We start from the raw sequence: 22,132 nt of genomic DNA, 5'->3' as shown, positions 1-22,132 counted from the left end.
TCACAGGCGTGTCTCTCTGTCAGGGTTGAAGTCCAACGCCCGCAGGAACTGGTCGCAGTGTATTCCCTCCTCATTCCTCAGAGAATCCAGCTCTGCTTTCCCATTGGTCAGGGTGGTTCCCGCTTCCGTCCTGATGTGCCTCTTCAGCAGAGCGAAACCCAGGATGCACAGGAAGAAGGAGGCGGTCCTTAACCCCAGCGTCAGGCCCAGGTATACTACCCTAGAACACAAACAAGTACACACTCAAAGACACGCAGGCACGCACTCTCTCTCTCAAGGGAGTAAACACCCAGGACATTCTAGGAAACTGGCTGTCCTGTATCAATCACCTCTGGGATTACAGAGGATGACCCTCTAGGAGTGTAATGAAACTGAACATGGCTGTGCTGAATGGTGCTGGTTCAGGAGGACGTACCTGTAGGCGGTGGTGTTGTATATTCTGCACGCCCCCCTTCCTCCACATCTGTTGAAGCCCCACTTCAGGCAGGTGGTGTCGATGACGGCCCCGAAGAAGATGGGGGCGGGGATTCCAGCTGCAAGCACAGCCAATGGGAGAGCAGTCTGACGCAGCCGAGCAGTCACATGACATTCAACAGTGCCCTGAATATCTCAGACCTACAGTAAGGAAAATGGCAATGAAGCTCTCCTACCAAAGGTCCGAGTGGTCAGTGTGTGGACTCCAAGAGCAAAGGCTTTCAACTCTGGCTTTATACACCTAGAAGAAGCACATAAAGCCTAATTTATACTTCATAAAACGGCTCATGGCTCATGTCTCATGGCTCTTGGTTGCCATGGAATGGAATGCCTTTTAGCAACCAAGAGCCATGAGACATGAGCCATGAGCCGTTTTATGAAGTATAAATTAGGCTTAAGTGTCAACATGTGATACATTCAAGTCTAGCAACCTCTCAAGAGACACAAGGGTCTTAGCTTAGCTAGCGCTGCAAATACACACAGACATGGCGAGTGGGCATTAGGGCAAATGTTCCAGTTCAGCTGTGTGCCCAGTAGGGGGCGACCTGACCTAATGAGCAGCATGAAGCCAGGAGTTCCTCCCAGGGAGATGATGAAGGAGCTGAGGACCGACAGAGCCAGGAAGTAGGGGAACACCCTGTCACAGCTGTCTCTGAGTGGACAGTGGCCCAGCGCTGCGGTCAGGTTGCCTGGGTGAGAGCCTGCAGACGCCACACACCTGCACTGGTCGAACACCTGAGGGAGTGGAATGAGGATAGAACAAACAACACAAGTCATGATGTTGTATGGTTGAGTCTGTATTGGCAGAGAGGCACGATGCAATCAAAATGGCATCGCATTGAGGATCTGAACCATGGGTGTCAGGTCATAGTTTCCTGACCCAGTGGTGTCAGGAAAACAAGCTCCATCTGAACGTCAGCAAGACAAAGGAGATGCTGGTGGCAGCAGGAGAGGAACTACACCCCTCTAATCATCAACGGGACCCCTGTAGAGAGAGTGGACAGCTTCAAGTACCTTGGCCTCCAGATCACCAAAGACCTGACATGGTCAACACACATAGACACAGTGGTGAGGAAAGCATGTCAGAGACTGGACCACCTCAGACAACTGAGGACATTCAGAGCATCTCACCAGATCCGACGGAGCTTCTACTCATCCACGATCGAGAGCATGCTGACCGAGAATATCACCATCTGACTGGGAATATCACCACCTGACTGGGAATATCCCCACCTGACTGGGAATATCACCACCTGACTGGGAATATCACCACCTGACTGGGAATATCACCACCTGACTGGGAATATCACCACCTGATTGGGAATAACACCACCTGACTGGGAATATCACCACCTGACTGGGAACATCACCACCACCTCCAGGACATCTACACCAGAAGACCAAGGCCAACAGGATTCTGAAAGACTCCAGCCACCCAGGAAATGGACTGTTCTCTCTGCTACGGTCAGGGAAGAGATCCACTCAAATGGAGAGCACAGAGAGACTCTGAGCCGTCCGGCTCCTAAATGACTCTATCCAGAGTACATAGAATATCTAGTGTACATAATATAACCATAACCCCCACTGGGATTATTTATTATAGCTGTAGCATGTACATAACCCCCCCCCCCTCCGGGTTCCGGGTTATTTATTTGTTTATTTATTCATATCCATATACTGTATAGCATGTAGATACCCCCCCCCCCCCCTCTGGGTTATTTATTTGTTTATTTATTCATATCCATATACTGTATAGCATGTACATAACCCCCCCCCCCCCCCCTCTGGGTTATTTATTTGTTTATTTATTCATATCCATATACTGTATAGCATGTAGATACCCCCCCCCCCCCTCTGGGTTATTTATTTGTTTATTTATTCATATCCATATACTGTATAGCATGTACATAACCCCCCCCCCCCCCCCTCTGGGTTATTTATTTGTTTATTTATTCATATCCATATACTGTATAGCATGTAGATACCCCCCCCCCCCCCCTCTGGGTTATTTATTTGTTTATTTATTCATATCCATATACTGTCTAGCATGTACATAATCCATCCAGACCGGAGGGATTACAGGCATCTTATTTCACCCCTATCTTCATACTGTATAGAAATAGTACTTATTGTGTAATTTGTCAATTTGTAACTTCTAAATTAGTAATTTGTCAATTTTGAGCATAATCTTGGAGCCGTCAGAAACATTTCACTGTAACTGTACACTTACATTACATGTGACAAATAAAGAAACCTTGAAACTTTTGAATGATTACAGAGGCATAACACACGAAAGTATTCTCTTCACTCAAATGGCACTGCCAGAGATCATCCTCTAGTTCTGATCCAGAAACACAGGTTCCAGAAACCCAGGTTCTGCTCAACAGAAGCACTCTGAAGCGCTAGTAATGGCAGGAGGTCCCGGTGAGAGACCACGCTGGCGGGAGGAAGCGGTGGCGTCCGAGGCAAAGCTGGTGGTCTCACCGTGTTCCTGCCGGAGCCCGAGGACGAGGCGCAGCCGGCCAGACACGGCGACACGTAGGTGACACCGTTCTCTCCGCACACCGGGTCCCAGGCTGTCCCCGAGCACGCGCAGCCGGAGTTGCACTCCGAGAACAGAGAGTGCTCGTGATAGGACAGGCCCTCCACCCTGGGCACACACACACACACACACACACACACGCATACACACACATTACATTACATTACATTACATTACATTACAGTCATTTAGCAGACGCTTTTATCCAAAGCGACTAACAATAATTGCATTTAACGTAGGAAGAGCCAATGTACTACTACTCACCAGAACTCAGACAGAAAGTGCATCTTCTTTCTAAAACAAGTGACTAAGAGCATAATCTAGTGCTGAAGGCAAAGTGCAAGAATGGCAATCTAAGTGCAAGAATCGCAATCTAGAGACACATACACACACACGCGCACTCGCATGAACACACATGCACACACACACACACACGCACGCACGCACACACACGCACACACACACGCACACGCACACACAAATACAAGAGAGAGAGAACATGTTTCTTAGAGCAGTGATAGCATAATAGAGGAATGCCATAATAGATGCCTTAACCCTGGAAACCATCCATCTGAAGGAGGAGATTACAGCAAAGCTCAAACACATCCACCTTTGGACCTCTAAAAATAGGCCTTTCAATCAGCCATGATGGGATTACATAATGCCTGCATACAATACATCCAGGAGAGAGGATGAGAGGAGAGGAGAGGGGAAGAGGAGGAGAGGAGAGGAGAGGGGAAGAGGAGGAGAGGAGAAGGAGAGGGGAAGAGGAGGAGAGGAGAGGAGAAGGAGAGGGAGGAGGAGACGGGAGCAGCGTACCCCGTATATGACAGCGTTATCCCTGCCACCTTGGAGTTCTCACAGCCCAAAGCGAAGAAGAAGAGGGACAGGAAGTAGCCCAGCAGGGAGGTCCCAAACGCAAACTTGGCCGCTCCCATGATGCCTAGCTTGAACCTCTTCATGACCACGCCCCCGGAGAACATCCCCAGAGCAACGGCGGGGATGTTGATCATGCCTGGCACAACCGACCAATCACAACAGGTTTAGACAGCGGTGGAGGGACAGATAGCCGCAGCAGTCGTTTCCCCAAGAAGATGAAAGTAATTTGCACAGTCCTCTCCTGTCCTGTCCTCTCCTGTCCTATCCTGTCCTGCACCCTGTCCTGTCCTGCACCCTGTCCTGTCCTGCACCCTGTCCTGTCCTGCACCCTGTCCTGTCCTGCACCCTGTCCTGTCCTGTCTTGCACCCTGTCCTTACCTGTCCTGCACCCTGTCCTGTCCTGCACCCTGTCCTGTCCTCTCCTGCACCCTGTCCTGTCCTGCACCCTGTCCTGTCCTGTCCTGCACCCTGTCCTGCACCCTGTCCTGTCCTGCACCCTGTCCTGTCCCGTCCTGCACCCTGTCCTGTCCTGCACCCTGTCCTGTCCTGCACCCTGTCCTGTCCTGTCCTGCACCCTGTCCTGCACCCTGTCCTGTCCTGCACCCTGTCCTGTCCTGCACCCTGTCCTGTCCTGTCCTGCACCCTGTCCTGCACCCTGTCCTGTCCTGCACCCTGTCCTGTCCTGCACCCTGTCCTGTCCTGTCCTGCACCCTGTCCTGTCCTGCACCCTGTCCTGTCCTGCACCCTGTCCTGTCCTGCACCCTGTCCTGTCCTGCACCCTGTCCTGTCCCGTCCTGCACCCTGTCCTGTCCTGCACCCTGTCCTGTCCTGCACCCTGTCCTGTCCTGCACCCTGTCCTGTCCTGTCCTGTCCTGTCCAGTCCCGTCCTGCACCCTGTCCTGTCTTGCACCCTGTCCTTACCTGTCCTGCACCCTGTCCTGTCCAGTCCAGTCCAGTCCAGTCCAGTCCAGTCCAGTCCAGTCCAGTCCTGTCCTGTCCTGTCCTGTTTTGTCCAGTCCTGTCCTGTCCTGTCCAGTCCCGTCCTGTCCTGTCCTGTCCTGTCCTGTCCTGTCCTGTCCAGTCCAGTCCCGTCCTGTCCTGTCCTGTCCTGTCCTGTCCTGTCCAGTCCCGTCCTGTCCTGTCCTGTCCTGTCCTGTCCTGTCCTGTCCTGCACCCTGTCCTGTCCAGTCCTGTCCTGTCCTGTCCTGTCCTGTCCTGTCCAGTCCAGTCCAGTCCTGTCCTGTCCTGTCCTGTCCTGTCCTGTCCTGTCCTGTCCTGTCCTGTCCTGTCCTGTCCAGTCCAGTCCAGTCCAGTCCTAAGCGCAGGTGTGAAGCGTTGCAGTAGTGCTGCTGTTCACACCAATAGTGCATTTCTCCACATTTCTACTCCACTACACTTTGTGAATTTAGAGCTTAACTGTTGTAATATCATGGATAGACCTAGAGACAAAATACGTGTTTGTTACCAGCGTTGTGTAGCCAGCGTTCACTGATATACAATAAACATATCACCATATTGTTTTCACCTTGATGATACGTATTGTGACGTTTCTGTATCGCGATATATTGTGACACGATATATTGTGACACCCCTACCTGTCCGGCACCCTGTCCTATGCCTGAACCCTGGTTAAATTCCTAGTACTGGATGTGTGCACCATATACATGGCCAATAAAACGGATCTTGAATCTTTAACTTTTATATCAAAGTGACCTCATTCATATTTCAGGTGAAGTGGTTGTCATGAGAGATGAACAAGTATTTCGATGCTTGAAAGGGCAGGGAAATGTACAATGTATTTCATAACCGCATCCCCTCCTCCTCCTACACCGCCGCCCTCTCATCTTGAAAGAAGGAATGCTGTTATCAGAACATTGAATAGCTTTTATCACGGACGACCATTGACATGTCTCATTAAGAGGAATTTTCTTTTCCATTCAGTGTCTATCTCCTGTCAGGAGGTAATTCCTGTGAAGTCACTGCCATACTGTATGTCTGTCTTTAGTATGAAAAGAGTACACCATCGTGGAGTGCATAAAAAATAGATAAAAGATGGTTCATTTATGAAACTGCCAAAATGACAAATCAGCTAAGTTCACCACAAGCCCACTTCCAAGTACGAGTATGTAACACAAAATGAACCCAAGACCAAAAAACACTTTACTCACCCATGAGAAAGTTGGCCTTTGATGCTGACAGCCCATAATGTTGCTCTATGTATTTGGGCTTATAGGTTACCATGCCGATGAGGGAGTTGAATTGTAAAATGGTCACACACAGGTAGATGATGTAGACCGGATTCCCTAAAAGAGTTTTCAACGTTGGAATGAATTCTGTAGGACAAAACAACAACAAACAATGGAAATTAATATTTGACCAATGCTATGAAAGCAGAGCATGTGTGTTGAGCGCGCTAGGAGCTCCAGTACCTCTGGCCATGTCATGGAAGCTAGCAGGCTCCTCCTGCCTGAGCTTGTGCCGCATGTCAGGGGAGTCTGTGATGAAGCGGGCCTGCTCCGGGCTGCAGCTGGCATCGTGCTGGTCCACGGGCACGGGCAGGGACTTGGGCAGGAACCAGAAGGGCACGGCCGACATGAGCGTGACGGTGCCGGCGACCAGGTAGCCGAGCCACCACGCCCCCACCCAGCGGGCGTCGCCGGGGGTGATGGTGACGTTCTCTTTAGAGGGGAAAGGGGACACACAGAACTTCCGTGAGTCACAGTAGCACACACACACACACACACATACACAGAACTTCCCTGAGTCACAGTACCACACACACACACACACACACACACACACACACACACACACACAACTTCCCTGAGTCACAGTAGCCCCTCCCCCAGCTGTGTGACTGCATGACAGAAGCAGCTTTACGAGAGGGTACAGTACATCCAGTCCATGGATAAAGACACTAGTCAGCTCCGCTCTGACAGCAGATGGACTTTATCTGTAATGTCAACATGATGACGCCTCCCTGGCAGCTCTGGCCACTATGTCAGCCGGCTCACTCACCCATGTCCACATATCCAATGTCAACGTAAATCTTGGCACACAAAGATCCCAGCAGGTATCCAAAGACTGGACCTATAATTGATATAGTCTGCACACAACCTGAAATAAATCAAGAGAGACAGGACCTTGACCAGGGCAAAGACATGCCAATAAATCCTATAGAGTTACACTGAGAGATGTATTTTAAGAGTGGCATAGATGACATGCAGCAGAGCCAGTCCTCTTTTAGTCTAATGTGCATCATGTCTCCTGGGCTGATCCAGAGCACAACTATCAGACACGCAGAGAATGAGACACTTACAGTATGAGACTCATGCTATCTGAGGTCGTTTCCTGTAAGAAAAAGCATGAAAAAAATCACAGCTTATTACCGATATAGAGAGCTGCGTTTTCTGACCGTGCGTAATCGTCGATGTATGAGATGCCCAGTGGCTGTACAGGCGTCTCTCCTATGCCTCGTAGAACGTTGCCCAGGAACACGTAGACCCACATGGAAACGCTGGACTCGCGCTCACAACCTGGCAGACGGGTAGGGTCATGATAAATGACAACCTTGGAAATGTATGCTGTCAACATGAACTCATTGTAAATGGTGCTGTTCCCAGATCTCACCCGCAGGGGGCAGTAGAGAGGGCCTGTCACCTGCATGCGTGGACTCAGGTGAGCTTACTGGACATGGAGATAAGTTATTGGTTGAATTCACTGACGATCTAACTGATGTTTCGAATTTATAGCTGCGTACAAAATACCAAGGTGACTGTTAAGCAAGGGAAGGGAGAAAGCATCGGTTTTATTAGATACACAGAATACAGAAATAACACACTAATCAAAAAATGATAAAAGCCAATTATCCAACCACTTTGTACTACTACTAATTCAGCGCTGGCTAAACCAGATTAGATCTTCAGCGACGTTAACAAAACCACTGCCTTGAGGTAAACAACCAGGATGTAGACCTGCTGTACTTACCGTCCGATGATGAAATGAGGGGTGGCCATTAAGAACGTCCCCAAAGACATAAGGACACATCCAGCGGCGATAATCTTTGGTCTGTGGAGTTTGGCGCCGAAATAGCTGACAAAAGCAATTACCAGCAGGTTACCTGTTCGAGGTAGAGTCACAGTCAATTTTATTTATATACAGTAGCACATGTTCGTACAAGCAAATGTAGCACACAGTGCTTTACAGAATAAGAAAAGATAAATAAATAAAAATGTTAATTAGTAAATGGTATAAAAAATAAAATACAAAATATAACAGGACAGATAATATATGATAAAAGAGAATTGAAAATAAGAAACTAAAAAAAGTAAAAATGAGAATAAAAGTTCAAAAGAAGATTTAATAGGGGAGAGCTTAGAAAGCTTAGAATCAGCAAGGCACCAGGAGTGTTCCAACACCTACATTATTCAACCTCTGTCTGAGGCTGAAGAAGGTGTCACAGCCGTGGAACACCTCCTGCATTGTGCCGGTGCCCAAAAAAGCACGTCCCAGTGTTCTCAATGACTACAGGCCAGTGGCACTGACATCACAGGTCATGTACGTTTTCAAGAGGCTGGTTCTGCAGCGCCTGAGGCCCATGGTGAGCGAGTTCCTGGACCCACTGGAGTTCGTGTACCAGGCCTGAATCAGCACAGATGATGCCATCATCTACCTGCTCCACGGCCTACTCACACCTGGAGAAGCCAGGAAGCTCAGTGAGAGTCATGTTATTTTGACTTTTCCAGCACATTCAGCACCATCCTACTCCTCCAGTTAGCAGTAAAGCTCCCAGCCATGCAGGTAGACCACAACACGGTGGCCTGGATCACTGACTACCTCACCGGCAGGCCACAGTATGTCTGACTGCAGGGCTGCCTGTCTGAGGTGGTGATAAGCAACCCCCCACCCCCAAGGAACCATCATGTCACCTTTTCTGTTCACCACCGACTTCAGCCACAACTCTGGAGTGTGCCACCTCCAGAAGTTCTCGGACAACTCCTCTATTGTGGGCTGCATCAGGGCAAACGACGAGGAGGGGTACAGGGACGTGGTCAGGAGATTCGTCAGCTGTTCTGAGGAGAACCAGCTCCAACTCAACGTCAGCAAGACCAAGGAACTGGTGATGGACTTCAGAAGGAACAAGCCCCATTAACGGACAACAACACTGAGACCATCTATAGGCACGCAGGTCCGGCGGGGGGCATTTAGGGGCAATGCCTGTCCAAATGGGCTTGTGTGCCCCCCCAACCAAGTACCATAAAGATGTTAGTCTACACAAAATAAACGTGTATTGATGATGAATTGTTAAAACAATTAATTTGAAAATAAATAAATTAGTTAAAAATGCATATACAAATTATCTGGGCCATCGTGTAGGCATACCCCCTAATGCCCCCCTCTTTATAGCGCAAAATCTAATTTGATAGCGCTACCTGACTGGCTAAAGCATGTCATCATCATCACTCTGAATTGCCGCCTGCCTGTTACACGTGGAACGAACGAACGAACGAAGCTAGCAATTTGTAAAAGTGTTTAAAAATGGATATTAGAAAATGGCTCAAAACCCCATCTGCACCACCAAAACCAGCATCTACAACAGGATCTGGCCCCTGGGTGATAACTGTTTTTTTGCTTCCCTCTGGAATATGTAGAGAGTGGGTCGTATGCCCACCTCCCTTGTTCTCTGTAAAGCGCATTGTGTTACCTCTGGATATGAAATGCGCTATACAAATAAAGCTTTGATTGATTGATTGAGGATTCACTCCTTCAAATTGGCCTTCTTTAAGTGTTGACAGCGATGTTTCCCTCCCTGCCACGCAGGAAGCTAGCCAGGCTAACGTTAACGTTAGCAACTCTGCAGCTTCCTCAGCTAACGTTAGCAACAGCTCAAGAACTGAACCAGAGCCTCTACCATCTACTACTCCACCTGATGATCTCGGTTGTGAAAACCCAAATCAGGTCACACTGGCCAAGTATCCAAGCTGCATTTATGGTGGGAAAACTGAGCGTTTGTTAGCAGCTTGTATCATAGGAGAGACTGTTTAGAGTACTCGGTAAAGTGACTACAGTCACTACAGTGACATGACCAAGAAGTGCCAGAACGAATGGAAGGACATCGTTTTCAGAAAGTTTCATTCAGCCAGTCGTGGCTTTCAGCTCTACTAATGGTGAGTAAAATTACTTTTTCTCTGTGTTGATGTAGGCCTACTGTGATAATGAGACTGAATTGTATGGTCACCTGTCAGTCACCCCCACAGTGGAGTTGCCCAAACAGCAGTTTTTTCTCCTGCTGTGGAGACAGCAAGATGATCATTCTGTGTTGTGTTTGTTTGGATAACGACAACTCTTCATTATGAAAAGTGGACTATACTGGGCAGGCTATATGCCAGTAGGATAGTATTTGTAGTGATTGATAGTCTGTTTGGTTGTGGTCGCGTTGTCGGTATGCATCATTTTGTTTATTGGCTGTGTTGTGCGATACATTGGCGTACGGGTGTGTGCGTGGGTGTGTGGTGGGGGTATCAGGCTGTGAGCGAACTATAGAGGCTGTGAGCGAACTATAGAGGCCGTGAGCGAACTAGAGGCTGTGAGTGAATTAGAGGCTGTGAGTGAACTATAGAGGCCGTGAACTATAGAGCCTGTCAGCGAACTATAGAGGCCGTGAGGGAACTATAGAGGCCGTGAGCGAAGTATAGAGGCTGTGAGGGAACTAGAGGCTGTGAGTGAACTATAGAGGCCGTGAGCGAATTATAGAGGCTGTAAGCGAACTAGAGGCTGTGAGTGAACTATAGAGGCCATGAGCGAACTATAGAGGCTGTGAGCGAACTATAGAGGCCTTGAGCGAACTATAGAGGACGTGAGCGAACTAGAGGCTGTGAGCGAACTATAGAGGCTGTGGGGGGACTTTATAGGGGCTGTGAGTGAACTAGAGGCTGTCAGCGAACTATAGAGGCCATGAGCGAACTATAGAGGCCATGAGCGAACTATAGAGGCTGTGAGAGAACTATAGAGGCTGTGAGAGAACTAGAGGCTGTGAGTGAACTATAGAGGCTGTGAGTGAACTATAGAGGCTGTGGGCGAACTATAGAGGCTGTGAGAGAACTATAGAGGCTGTGAGAGAACTATAGAGGCTGTGGGCGAACTATAGAGGCTGTGGGCGAACTATAGAGGCTGTGAGCGAACTGGAGGCCGTGGGCGAACTATAAGGTAACCAAAGTCCCGCATGGAGCAGGGTTCCAGATGACCCACCTAGCTGCTTATAGCATGGTCATATCTATGACTACATAAAAAGCAAAGCCCACCCATCAAAATCCTATGCCTTCCTTGGATGTGTGTAGCAGGCTGCTGCGGAGGTTCTACCAGTCTGAGGGAAACAACTGGACAGCCTGGATTCTGTGGTGTAATGGATCTAGAATACATGAAAGTTTCACTGTTTTAATTAAATTACGGAAAATAAAGGACTTTTTCACAATATTCTAATTTTCTGAGATGCACGTGTATTTACAATAAAGGACCTGAGAATAAACATGATTGATCCACAGTTGGACACACAGGGACAACAACCTGAGAACTCAGAATAAACCGATTGATCCACAGTTGGATACAGGTTCAATAGCTGTCATGTGGACGTACGATCGGCGGCAGAATGATCGCTGCTTGAGCTGGATCTCCTGCCTCCTCATCTACGGTTGCTCGTGGAAAACGTCACCATAGAAACATGTCTGTATCGTCATCTATGGTTACGTAGCAGACTCATGGAGGCTGATGAGGATATCAGCCCGTCACCTCAGTAGAACTGCAGGGGGGCCATTCACACGGGAACAAGGCTCCTCAGGGCTTTTGTGAGGCGGGTTGGACAAATCCCCTCTTCACCTCATACAGTCACTGGCTGCTAGGCTGTGCACCACAGCACCTACTAGGCCGTGGGCAGAAGTGTATTCTCTGGAAGGTGACTGAAGAAAAGTCAGTATCTAGATTTTATACATTTCAAATTACATCCAGAGACCATTCAGTCGGTGTCCATAAATAGCCCATTAGGATAACAGCAAGATTCAATGGGAAGGACAACAATGGTATATTGTATACTTGGCCCACTAACATTAGCATGTAAATGCCCTAACATACAGTACAGAAGATTAGCACACACATGCATATACTGTACACACACAAACACAAACACAAACACACACACATACACACACACACACTACACCCATTTTGATGGAGGCAAATACCCACACACGCCCATTATTACACACATGCGCACACACACACACACACACACACACACACACACACACACACACACATACAGTATAAGTGGACACATCCCTCCCACACACACACACACACACACACACACACACATAGTGATGACAAAGCTACTCACCTATTTCAAAGCTCCCATCTATAACACCTATCAAGTACGTTGGAATATCAAATCTCCTCTCCAGCTGTGTGATGGTGCTCTTCATGTAGCTCCCTGAGAGGGCCTTGGAGAAGTAGGCGAAAGACAAGGCCGCCAGGAACATCTACAGGCACGGAGAGAAGGCCGGGCCAGGTGAGACACAGGTGAGAATGGAGCTCTTGCAAACTTAAAACTTAAAACTGCATTGAAATTTCAGTACCCTTTTTGTCACAAATCTCTTTACTGCTACCAGCTTGTCACAAATCTCTTTACTGCTACCAGCTTGTCACAAATATCTTTACTGCTACCAGCTTGTTAGTCTCAACACCAGACCCATGAGTGTTCTTTCGCTGATACACTACATAAGCTACGCTAACTACGTTACTGCATGCTGCAGGTCTCTCTATGGGTCTGGGACACTTCATGCAAAAGTCTGGTGCTCAAATCCTGGCAATTCATTGGCTTTGCAGGAATCCCTGCGACACCAATCAGCAACGACTTTCGTGATCAGGCGTTCCCACCCATAGATATGCCCCGCCCATCTAATCTGGGCTAGCGTCTCTCATTTGCTGCTACGACCTGTCACTCTTTCAATTTTGACCTGTCGATACGCCCTGAGAACACCAGCTTGGGCGGCGAAGTGGCACAGACTCTATTATGTAGTATGCGGAGCGCAGCGATTCAACGTAATATTTGAGTCTGCAGTCTGGACAGAGACTACCAGCTTATCACAAATCTCTTTACTGAATTGAATTGAATTGAATTGAAACCTTTATTGCCCCAGAGGGGAATTTGTTTAGCAAATGTCAAGCATACATAAAACATTAAAATGTACGCCCATCGCACCAACACCGCAATAACCACCATCATCGTCATCAACATCATCGCATCAACATCATCATCACTGCAACAGGCATCAACAGCTGTTCAATAATTTAATACTTCTTAGCACAAAGGAAGCGCTGGCTTGTTTTGTCCTTGTTTTGGGCATTTTAAACCTGCGTCCAGAGGGGAGTAGGGGGAACTCTGAGAAGAGTGGATGGGAAGGATCGTCCAGTATTCGTCTGGCAAGGTTGATGGTGTACTGATCAGAGAGCTGAGAGATGCTCTGAGCCAGTGATTTCCCTCCCCGTCTTAGTAACCTTGTCCAGCATGTTTCTGTTCTGGATGGACAGACGTCCACCCCAGCACTGGATGGCGAAGGTCACCACGCTCTGAATGAAGGTCAGGTAGAACAGTCTCAGCGTTGTTACGTCTGCCTTGAAGCTGCGTAGCTTCCTTAAAAAATAAAGTCTCTGTTGTGCTTTTGTATATCTTGCCACTGTGTTTGCAGTCCAGGTGAGTTTGGAGTCAATGATAGTGTCCACATACTTATATTCCTCCACTGTCTCAATCGGTGTACCTTGTAGGGTAACTGGTTGCAGGGAAGGGGGGGCTTCTTCGAAAATCGATCACCATTTCTTTTGTTTTTTTAAATAGAATAAGTGAGTTTGTCGTGCACCATTCATAGAAGTGGTCTACCTCAGTCCTGTAGTCCTGCTCTGTGTCTGTTAAGAGACCCACTAGGGCAGCGTCATCTGCACACTTGACTAAAGAGCAGCTAGTGTGGTGATACCATAACCTGTCACAAATCTCTTCACTGTTACCAGCCTGTCACAAATCTCTTTACTGTTACCAGCCTGTCACAAATCTCTTTACTGTTACCAGCCTGTCACAAATCTCTTTACTGTTACCAGCCTGTCACAAATCTATTTACTGTTACCAGCCTGTCACACATCTCTTTACTGTTACCAGCCTGTCACACATCTCTTTACTGTTACCAGCCGGTCACAAATCTCTTTACTGTTACCAGCCTGTCACAAATCTCTTTACTGTTACCAGCCTGTCACAAATCTCTTTACTGTTACCAGCCTGTCACAAATCTCTTTACTGTTACCAGCCTGTCACAAATCTCTTTACTGTTACCAGCCTGTCACAAATCTATTTACTGTTACCAGCCTGTCACAAATCTCTTTACTGTTACCAGCCTGTCACAAATCTCTTTACTGTTACCAGCCTGTCACAAATCTCTTTACTGTTACCAGCGTGTCACACATCTCTTTACTGTTACCAGCCTGTCACAAATCTCTTTACTGTTACCAGCCTGTCACACATCTCTTTACTGTTACTGTTCCAGCGTGTCACAAATCTCTTTACTGTTACCAGCCTGTCACAAATCTCTTTACTGTTACCAGCCTGTCACAAATCTCTTTACTGTTAGCATAACCTGAAGCAGGTGGACTTATGAGACTTATGAGCAGAGCTCAGAGGCGCTGCGTTGGACCTGAAGAGCGTGGCGGTGCTGCGGGGAGTCCTGGGTGGCACGACTCCCCACGGACCGCCGGCACAAAGGCAGGATTAGCATTAGCCAAACGAGCTCATCCATAACATCCACAACGCCGGGGCCAGTAATTGGAAACAGGTGAGAGTCAGCCTCGGCCTCAGGGATTAAAATAACCCAAGTGTGCGATGTGTGGCCTGGGCCAGTCAGCTCCAGTGTGTGAGCATAATCATAATGGAGACATTGAACTCAACCTTGTACAGTGCATACCTGATTCCCCATGCTAAGTCGAGAGGGCTAACAGATTTCTTCAATCCTCTTACTATCAGAATCAGAATTTGTTTATTGCCATGGTAGTTTGCTCGTCCCAGGAATTTGTTGACGTCGGTCACCGTGAAGTACGTGATATGCTGTGTGACGTCATCGATTGCTTCCACAGCCTCTGTTCTACCTCTCTGATCATCAGCGTGACGACCATGGGAAAGTAACCTCACCCCCCCCAAAACCGCCTACTGTACCACTTAGGGACTAAGTACAGTGGAACATGGCTCATTTCTCATTCCTCCTCTCATCTCTTCTGTCTCAATTCTAGCCAGGTTTAACTGTGAATTTGCTGACAGGGGCATCTTTACATGTGCCCCAGCGGGTGAAGAATCACCCCCCCCCAAAACAAAAACAGCGAAAAGCCCAGTGGCCCGCAGAATGCCACCTTTGTTCCTGTGGAAGTGCTCCCAGCCGAACTGGGTCATGATGGAACAACTTGTTCCAACCAAAGCAGCATGGTTGTCTGTTTAGAGCCGGCTCTGGGTTTTTGTTTAGGCCGGCTCTAGACTTTTGGAGGCCCTAGGCAAAATGTTCTGTGAAGGGCCGCTTTGGAAATAAACCCTACCCACCATCAAGCAATAAAGACAGAGGCGCCATCAGCCCATTCACATGTAATGTTAGGCCATCACTGTAGGCTATCATGAGCAGCAATGGCGCACGCGAGTATCACATTCGGTTGGGGACTCAGCCAATCAGATCAATCTATTGCTGGGGAGGTGGGGGGCCTGGGGGGGGGTTCAGACATGCCAGCCTTGAAGAAAGTCTTGGAGAACCACCCATTAAGCGGGGGCCTGGGGGTCTAGCAGCCTAAGGGTGTGTGTCCACCAGTGAACTGTATTTGGCAGCGTTCACACAGCAGATTTTGCGAGCTGCTAAAAACGCGAGGCGCACCGCATTGTCCCTGGCCGACGCTATTCGTTGGCAAGCGACAGAACACAACAATTATAGGGCGCGTCCTCCGCGCTCTGTGGAAAAGTTAAAATATCTTCAACTTCTCGGCGCTGATAAAACGCGAGACCCCTCGCTGTGGCAGAGGCGCGCTGCTCCATAGACAACAGTGAAAAGCGACGCACAAACGCTTTGAAAAAACCTGCCGTGTGAACGCACCCTAGGCAGGCAGAGGAGGAACAGCCTGAGCTGCCCAGCGTTGTTTTATCAGCCCGCCCCCCAGGCCCGACCATGAGGGAGCACGCCCCCCCCCCCCCCCCCCCCATGAACACTACACTGTTACATTAGACCCCCTCATGAAAACTACACTGTTACATTAGACCCCCCAATGAACACTACACTGTTACATTAGACCCCCCCATGAACACTACACTGTTCCTGCTGGTCATCTAACAGGACATTCTTGGTAACCTAAAGCCACTGCAGTAGGCTAAAGGTTATGCCCAAAATGCCACAGGTGCTCCAAAGGTCCACTGGTTCACAACACTACAACATGATGTACAGAGGTCAGAGGTTATACCCTGGGAAAGTCTAGATCCAAAGAGCAGGACACCTTGAAAATGACATCTGTCTCTCATGTCTGAGTTGTCTCTCATGTCTGAGTTGTCTCTCATGTCTGAGTTGTCCCTTGCATAGAATGTTGATTGTCCAATCAGAATCGAGTATTTCAGAGAGCTGTGTAATAAGATAATTTAGCACACACAACAACATACTGTAAGCTGTAATGGCGAGCTCTCCCCCTACAACCTTTAAGTTTAGCCATTATTATCATTATTTTTTAATACCACTTGCCTGTAATGAACAATAACAGCATGTGTTAAGGAATTGAACAGAACTAGCTTATGTGTATACAGTATGTGTATGGGTGGTGGGGTTGAACTGTAGGTTTAATCAAAGCAAATCCCCAGCCTGCCCCAAAAGCCTGTGAATCAGAGCTGCTGAGCCGCTAATCAGCTTTTGATTATAGCCAGGGTCTATACTGCCAACCTTCCGTCTATACTGCCAACCTTCCGTCTATACTGCCAACCTTCCGTCTATACTGCCAACCTTCCGTCTATACTGCCAACCTTCCGTCTATACTGCCAACCTTCCGTCTATACTGCCAACCTTCCGTCTATACTGCCAACCTTCCGTCTATACTGCCAACCTTCCGTCTATACTGCCAACCTTCCGTCTATACTGCCAACCTTCCGTCTATACTGCCAACCTTCCGTCTATACTGCCAACCTTCCGTCTATACTGCCAACCTTCCGTCTATACTGCCAACCTTCCGTCTATACTGCCAACCTTCCGTCTATACTGCCAACCTTCCGTCTATCCTGCCAACCTTCCGTCTATACTGCCAACCTTCCGTCTATACTGCCAACCTTCCGTCTATACTGCCTACCCTCCGCCGGCCTGTCCTGCTGCTGATTCCTCCACTCCTGCTCTACAGCCTGACACATGGACGTCTGTCCACATGTACTGTAGCTGTATATTCATGTACAATTAAACACACACACAGAGCGCTACTGCTACAAACACTACAGGCAAACAAAAAGCTCTTTCTTTCCACACACGCATGCACCCACAGTGTGTATCACAGAAGTATGTGGCCTATCACAAGTAAGATGTTTCTCGTGGGATTATTTAAAAGCACGGCAGCACCCATATGGCAGGGTGACTGAAGTTCCGGGGGATCCTGTTGTTGTTGGCGAGTGTTTTACTTTCCCCTCTAAGCAGCTTTTTAGCGGCGTCCAGCTTAAATCCAGGAAGGGGAGAACCGGACCTCTATTCTGACCTCCTTGGTGGTCAGCCCAGGCACATTTCTGACAGCCTTTAAGTGCCAAAGGGCAGAAGGAGCTAAGCGAACACACCATTAGGAACATTCTATTTTGAACTTGATTGGAGACAAAAAAAAATACAGATATAGAACCAAACTCTTTCAACTACAAAGAGTCATTGTGGTAGTCAGTTTAGTGCAAAGTTGCAGGGGGCGGGGGAGAGATTCAGAGGGGAGCCATTTTTATAAGGCTGGGGGCCGTGGCTGGTGGTTGTGGCACCAGCCACAGCCATCAGCCTTATCACATGGCTCCCCTCTGAATCTCTCCCCCGCCCCCTGCAATTTTGCACTAAACTGACTAAAAAAAAATAAATCCTATGTACTGTTGAATCTCGTCATCTTTTATTATTGTCCTTGATTAGCTCTGCGTTGTGTACTACATCTAGTACTACTACTACAGTAGTAGTATATAGTTGAAGAGAAATACTCATGGTGGTCCGTAGAGTACATTGTCCTTCTGAGAGTCCTTGGGTGGTCCATAGAGATTACGCCAAGCAATAACTCTGTTGACCCCTATGAGGTGCTCATTCACAGATCCAAGGTAGATGTGCTGCTTATAAACTATTGTAGGTCCCACTGACTGCTGGGACCCCCCAGGGGGCCGACAGCCTTCTGGCTTCATGAGAGGTCTGCTTTGTTCGTCCCCTCGTGTTTCTGTAATCACAATACATTTTACTGTACTGTACTGTACTCCTGCAGGCGCGCACACACACGCACGCACGCACGCACGCACGCACGCACGCACACACACTCTCCTCCGGAGCTGAAGAGTAAGAGGGATACTCCAGCTGTAGCTCCTCTTGGCCAGTCAGGTGACTTTGAACATGAAAGAGCACATTGGCCCCCTGATACTACCTCTCTCCTACATCACCCCCCTCCCCCCCCCCACCCCCGTGCACATAATCCCCTGATACTACCGCTCTCACCCCCCCCCCCCTCCCCATCAGTGGACATAAGCCCCTGATGTCCGGGCTCACTCCTCCCTGGCTGTGCACTGGTACCAGCTAGTCACCGACTCCAGCAAACAACTGGGAAAAATTCACTTGATGAATACGTCATATGAGGCAAGGAGGACATTAGTTTAGGATTAAGTTTAGGATTATTTTAAGAGCCAGTCACTGCAGCAAGTAGCAGAATATATTTTAGCCTGACAAAACGAAAGGGACTCATCACAGACCAAAACATAGATACAGTATGTACTGTAAATATAAGTATTTAGGTATATATGTCAGCTACCTTACTAGCCGTGTTCAGCAGGTGAAGACTTAAAACATCTTGTCTGACCCTCTTACCATCTCTAAAGGGGTACCTCAAGGCTCAATATTGGGCCCCAACACTGTTCTCCATTTACATCAACAACGTAGCCAAGGCTGCTGGCAATTCCGAGATCCATCTGTATGCTGATGATACCATCTTGTATTCAGCGGGCCCTTCTCTCCAGTCTGCGATATCCACCTTGCAACTTAGTCTCACCTCTATTGAGCAGTCTTTTCACAGCCTCCACCTGCTTCTCAACACTAAGAAGACCAAATGTATGCTCCTTGAACGGAAACAAGGCTCTGCCAGTCCCCCTAAGATCACCTGTGCCGACGGCTCTGAGTTGGAGTTTGTTACCTCTTACAAGTACCTTGGCATCTGGCTGGACTCATCCCTCTCTTTCACTACTCACATTAGTCACCTGCAAGCTAAAGTCAAAGCCCGCCTGGGCTTCTTGTACCGCAATAAAGCTTCCTTCACCCGCTCGGCCAAACACACTCTTGTCAAGATGACCATCCTGCCTATCTTTGATTACGGCGATACCATCTACTGAATGGCATCTCAATGCGCCCTTAGAAAACTGGACACCTCCATCATTCTGCCATTCATTTCGCTACTGGCGCACCCTTCACCACTCACCACTGCAACCTTTATAATCTGGTAGACTGGACATCTCTTCACACCAGACGGCTTCTTCACTGGCTTCAGCTCATCTATAAAGCCATGTCTACCATGCCCCCCTCCCTCAGTTCCTTACTCCCCCCGTTCCCACTGCTCTTCTACCCCCCCTGCTCTTTCTCTCTCTCTCTCTCGCTCTCTGTCTCCCCTTTCTCTCTCTCTCTCTCTCTCGCTCTCTCACCTATTATGATGCTATTTATACTTAACCTCTCGTATTATTCTATTCCTATCATTATTTTTGTATTTGTATTTGTATTACTGTATTTTATTATTGTTGATGTAAATGATGTGTACATAACATGTTTATTTTCAGCCTCCCATTTCCCCCTTCCTCAGGCTGCTTTTGTATATAAGAATTTGTTCTTAATTGCTTGCCTGGGTAAATAAAGGTTAAATAAAAAAAATAAAAAAATACAGTATATTGATGTTCTATCGCTATTATTTTAACTGTGCACTGAGCATTTTATAACTCATCCCATTAAATGTCGACACAATGCTTTGGCAACACAATTTCTTTTTTTTTTGTCATGCTAATAAAGACATTTGAATTTAAGACAGATAGAGACAGAGTGCTGAGGTGGAGGGAAACAGCATCCTGAGCCGACCTGCCAGTCACAGGCTGCAGCCACCCTGTTACACAACAGGATTCATGTTCCCCAGGCGGAACCAAGGGGACCGTTCTCAACTCCAACAAGATCTCCCTAAATTCTGCATGACTTTGTGTCAACTTTTGGCACGAAATCGGCTAAAATAAATCCTGCCGTGTTTTTTTTAGGAAATGTTTTAGATGGCAGAGAGGAAGGAGGGGGTCCGGGTGCTGCCCATTCTGAAGGTGTGAGCTGCTGGGGGAGCGAGGCTGGACCTTCAGACTGGACCTTCAGACTGGACCTTCAGACTGGACCTTCAGGACCTTCAGACTGCACCTTCAGGACCTTCAGGCTGGACCTTCAGGCTGGACCTCCAGGACCTTCAGGCTGGACCTTCAGACTGGACCTCCAGGACCTTCAGACTGCACCTTCAGGCTGGACCTTCAGGACCTTCAGGCTGGACCTTCAGACTGGACCTTCAATCCCTGGTCAGATACTCAAGCCGCTAGGCTAGATACCGCTCAAGTGCTGCTTTGCACCATCGACACCAACCTCCTCAAGGGCAGCGCCATTGTGATGATTTGTATCATCAACTACACTGGACTCTGATTGGACAGCCAACTGCAGCCGAGGACTGATTTGTCTCGACTGATTTGTCTCGACTGATCTGTGTAGTGGAATATGTAGGCATGGGACCTATGCCCACCCTCCCATTGCTCTCTGTAAAGCGCATTGTGTGGCCTCTGTGTATGAAATGTGCTATACAAATAAAGTTGTATTTGATTTGATTAGAGAAGCAGAGTGTGAGCTTGCGAGACCAGGGTGGCTGGATGAGCCCTACCTTCAGACTGGAACAGCAGGAGCGCTGCGTCCCGGTGGATGAGGGGCCGCTGTCCGGAGTCCATCTCTCCTTCTCTGATACCTCCATCCTCCCCAAAAAGACACTGTTCCCCAACGCTCTCTTCCTCGACCAAGTCTCTCAGCTTTGTTCATGCACAGCTGTTGGAATACAAGGAATATTTCAGACTTAAGTCAGATTCAGATTTTTATTTAGCCAACTTGCACCTACAAGGAATTTACCTTGGTCTGTGGGTGCATGACAAATGATAATAATAATAATAATAATAATAACTAGAAATGGTGTTCGGAGAGCACAGACCTCCGCTCATGAATGCATGTTGTAGCTCTGGGTGTGTGCACGTGTGCGAGCAGGACATGTTTGGTATGGTTGCAGTCGCGAGCTCTATGCCAGTCCAAACGCCGTGTCTCTGTCACCCATGGATGTATTATATAAACTGGATACAGCCACTCCATTCACTGGCCGCTATCAACAATGAAGCCCTATTGAACCGCGCCATCTTGGCAAATTTGTAGTCATTTGACTATTTCCGGTGACTTTTGACTTGCGCAGTTGTGCTTTTCTGGCCTTCCGGTGACTTTTGACTTGCGCAGTTGAGCTTCTCTGGCCGACGCGCGTCCACGAAAAAGTTCACATTTATCTGAAATGTAGACGCGCGTTCCCGGCTCTCTCGGCTCTCCCCGCTTTGATTTAGCAATGAAAACCGGCTTGCATATTAACCTGTTTTTGTCAAATATATCAATTGGAGAAATTATTTTTTGATCCTGGCATCTTAGTTTTAACAGGTTAAATATAATTGAACATGTTTTGTTTGCTAGTAGATGGTATTCATTCCGTTCGCGATAACGTTATTGCAGCCAGGCTAAATTCCTCCAGGGAGCCAGTGACCGGCGAGTTGAAGAGCTTCACTCCCCGCCAGCAGGAGCTCTGGCCGCGGCTACCGCATCTCGGATAACCCGCTGAGTTCCTGGCTGCTATTTCACACTCGCCCTTGATCAATCCCAATACCGATCCATGGTAATAATGAATCAATCG

The 22,132-nt window shown here is 48.1% G+C and overlaps 1 protein-coding gene across 1 annotated transcript; it reads right to left on the bottom strand.

Annotated features, from left to right (window-relative positions):
- On the bottom strand, positions 1 to 21,166 carry LOC311320825 (solute carrier organic anion transporter family member 1C1-like; the record flags this gene model as incomplete). The annotated part of the gene is made up of 14 exons (XM_084452670.1): positions 1 to 220; positions 416 to 533; positions 651 to 715; positions 1,025 to 1,209; positions 2,959 to 3,124; positions 3,836 to 4,031; positions 6,064 to 6,228; positions 6,325 to 6,573; positions 6,914 to 7,012; positions 7,285 to 7,431; positions 7,526 to 7,647; positions 7,883 to 8,015; positions 12,285 to 12,426; positions 21,080 to 21,166. The coding sequence occupies 14 exons, from the start codon at positions 21,164 to 21,166 to the stop codon at positions 1 to 3; spliced, it is 2,094 nt and encodes a 697-aa protein (XP_084308796.1).
- Positions 21,167 to 22,132: the final 966 nt, after the last annotated feature.

Source organism: Borostomias antarcticus (genome assembly GCF_949987555.1).
Source record: "Borostomias antarcticus genome assembly, chromosome: 18".
Lineage (NCBI taxonomy): Eukaryota > Metazoa > Chordata > Actinopteri > Stomiiformes > Stomiidae > Borostomias > Borostomias antarcticus.
This window is presented reverse-complemented; position numbering and strand designations above follow the sequence as displayed.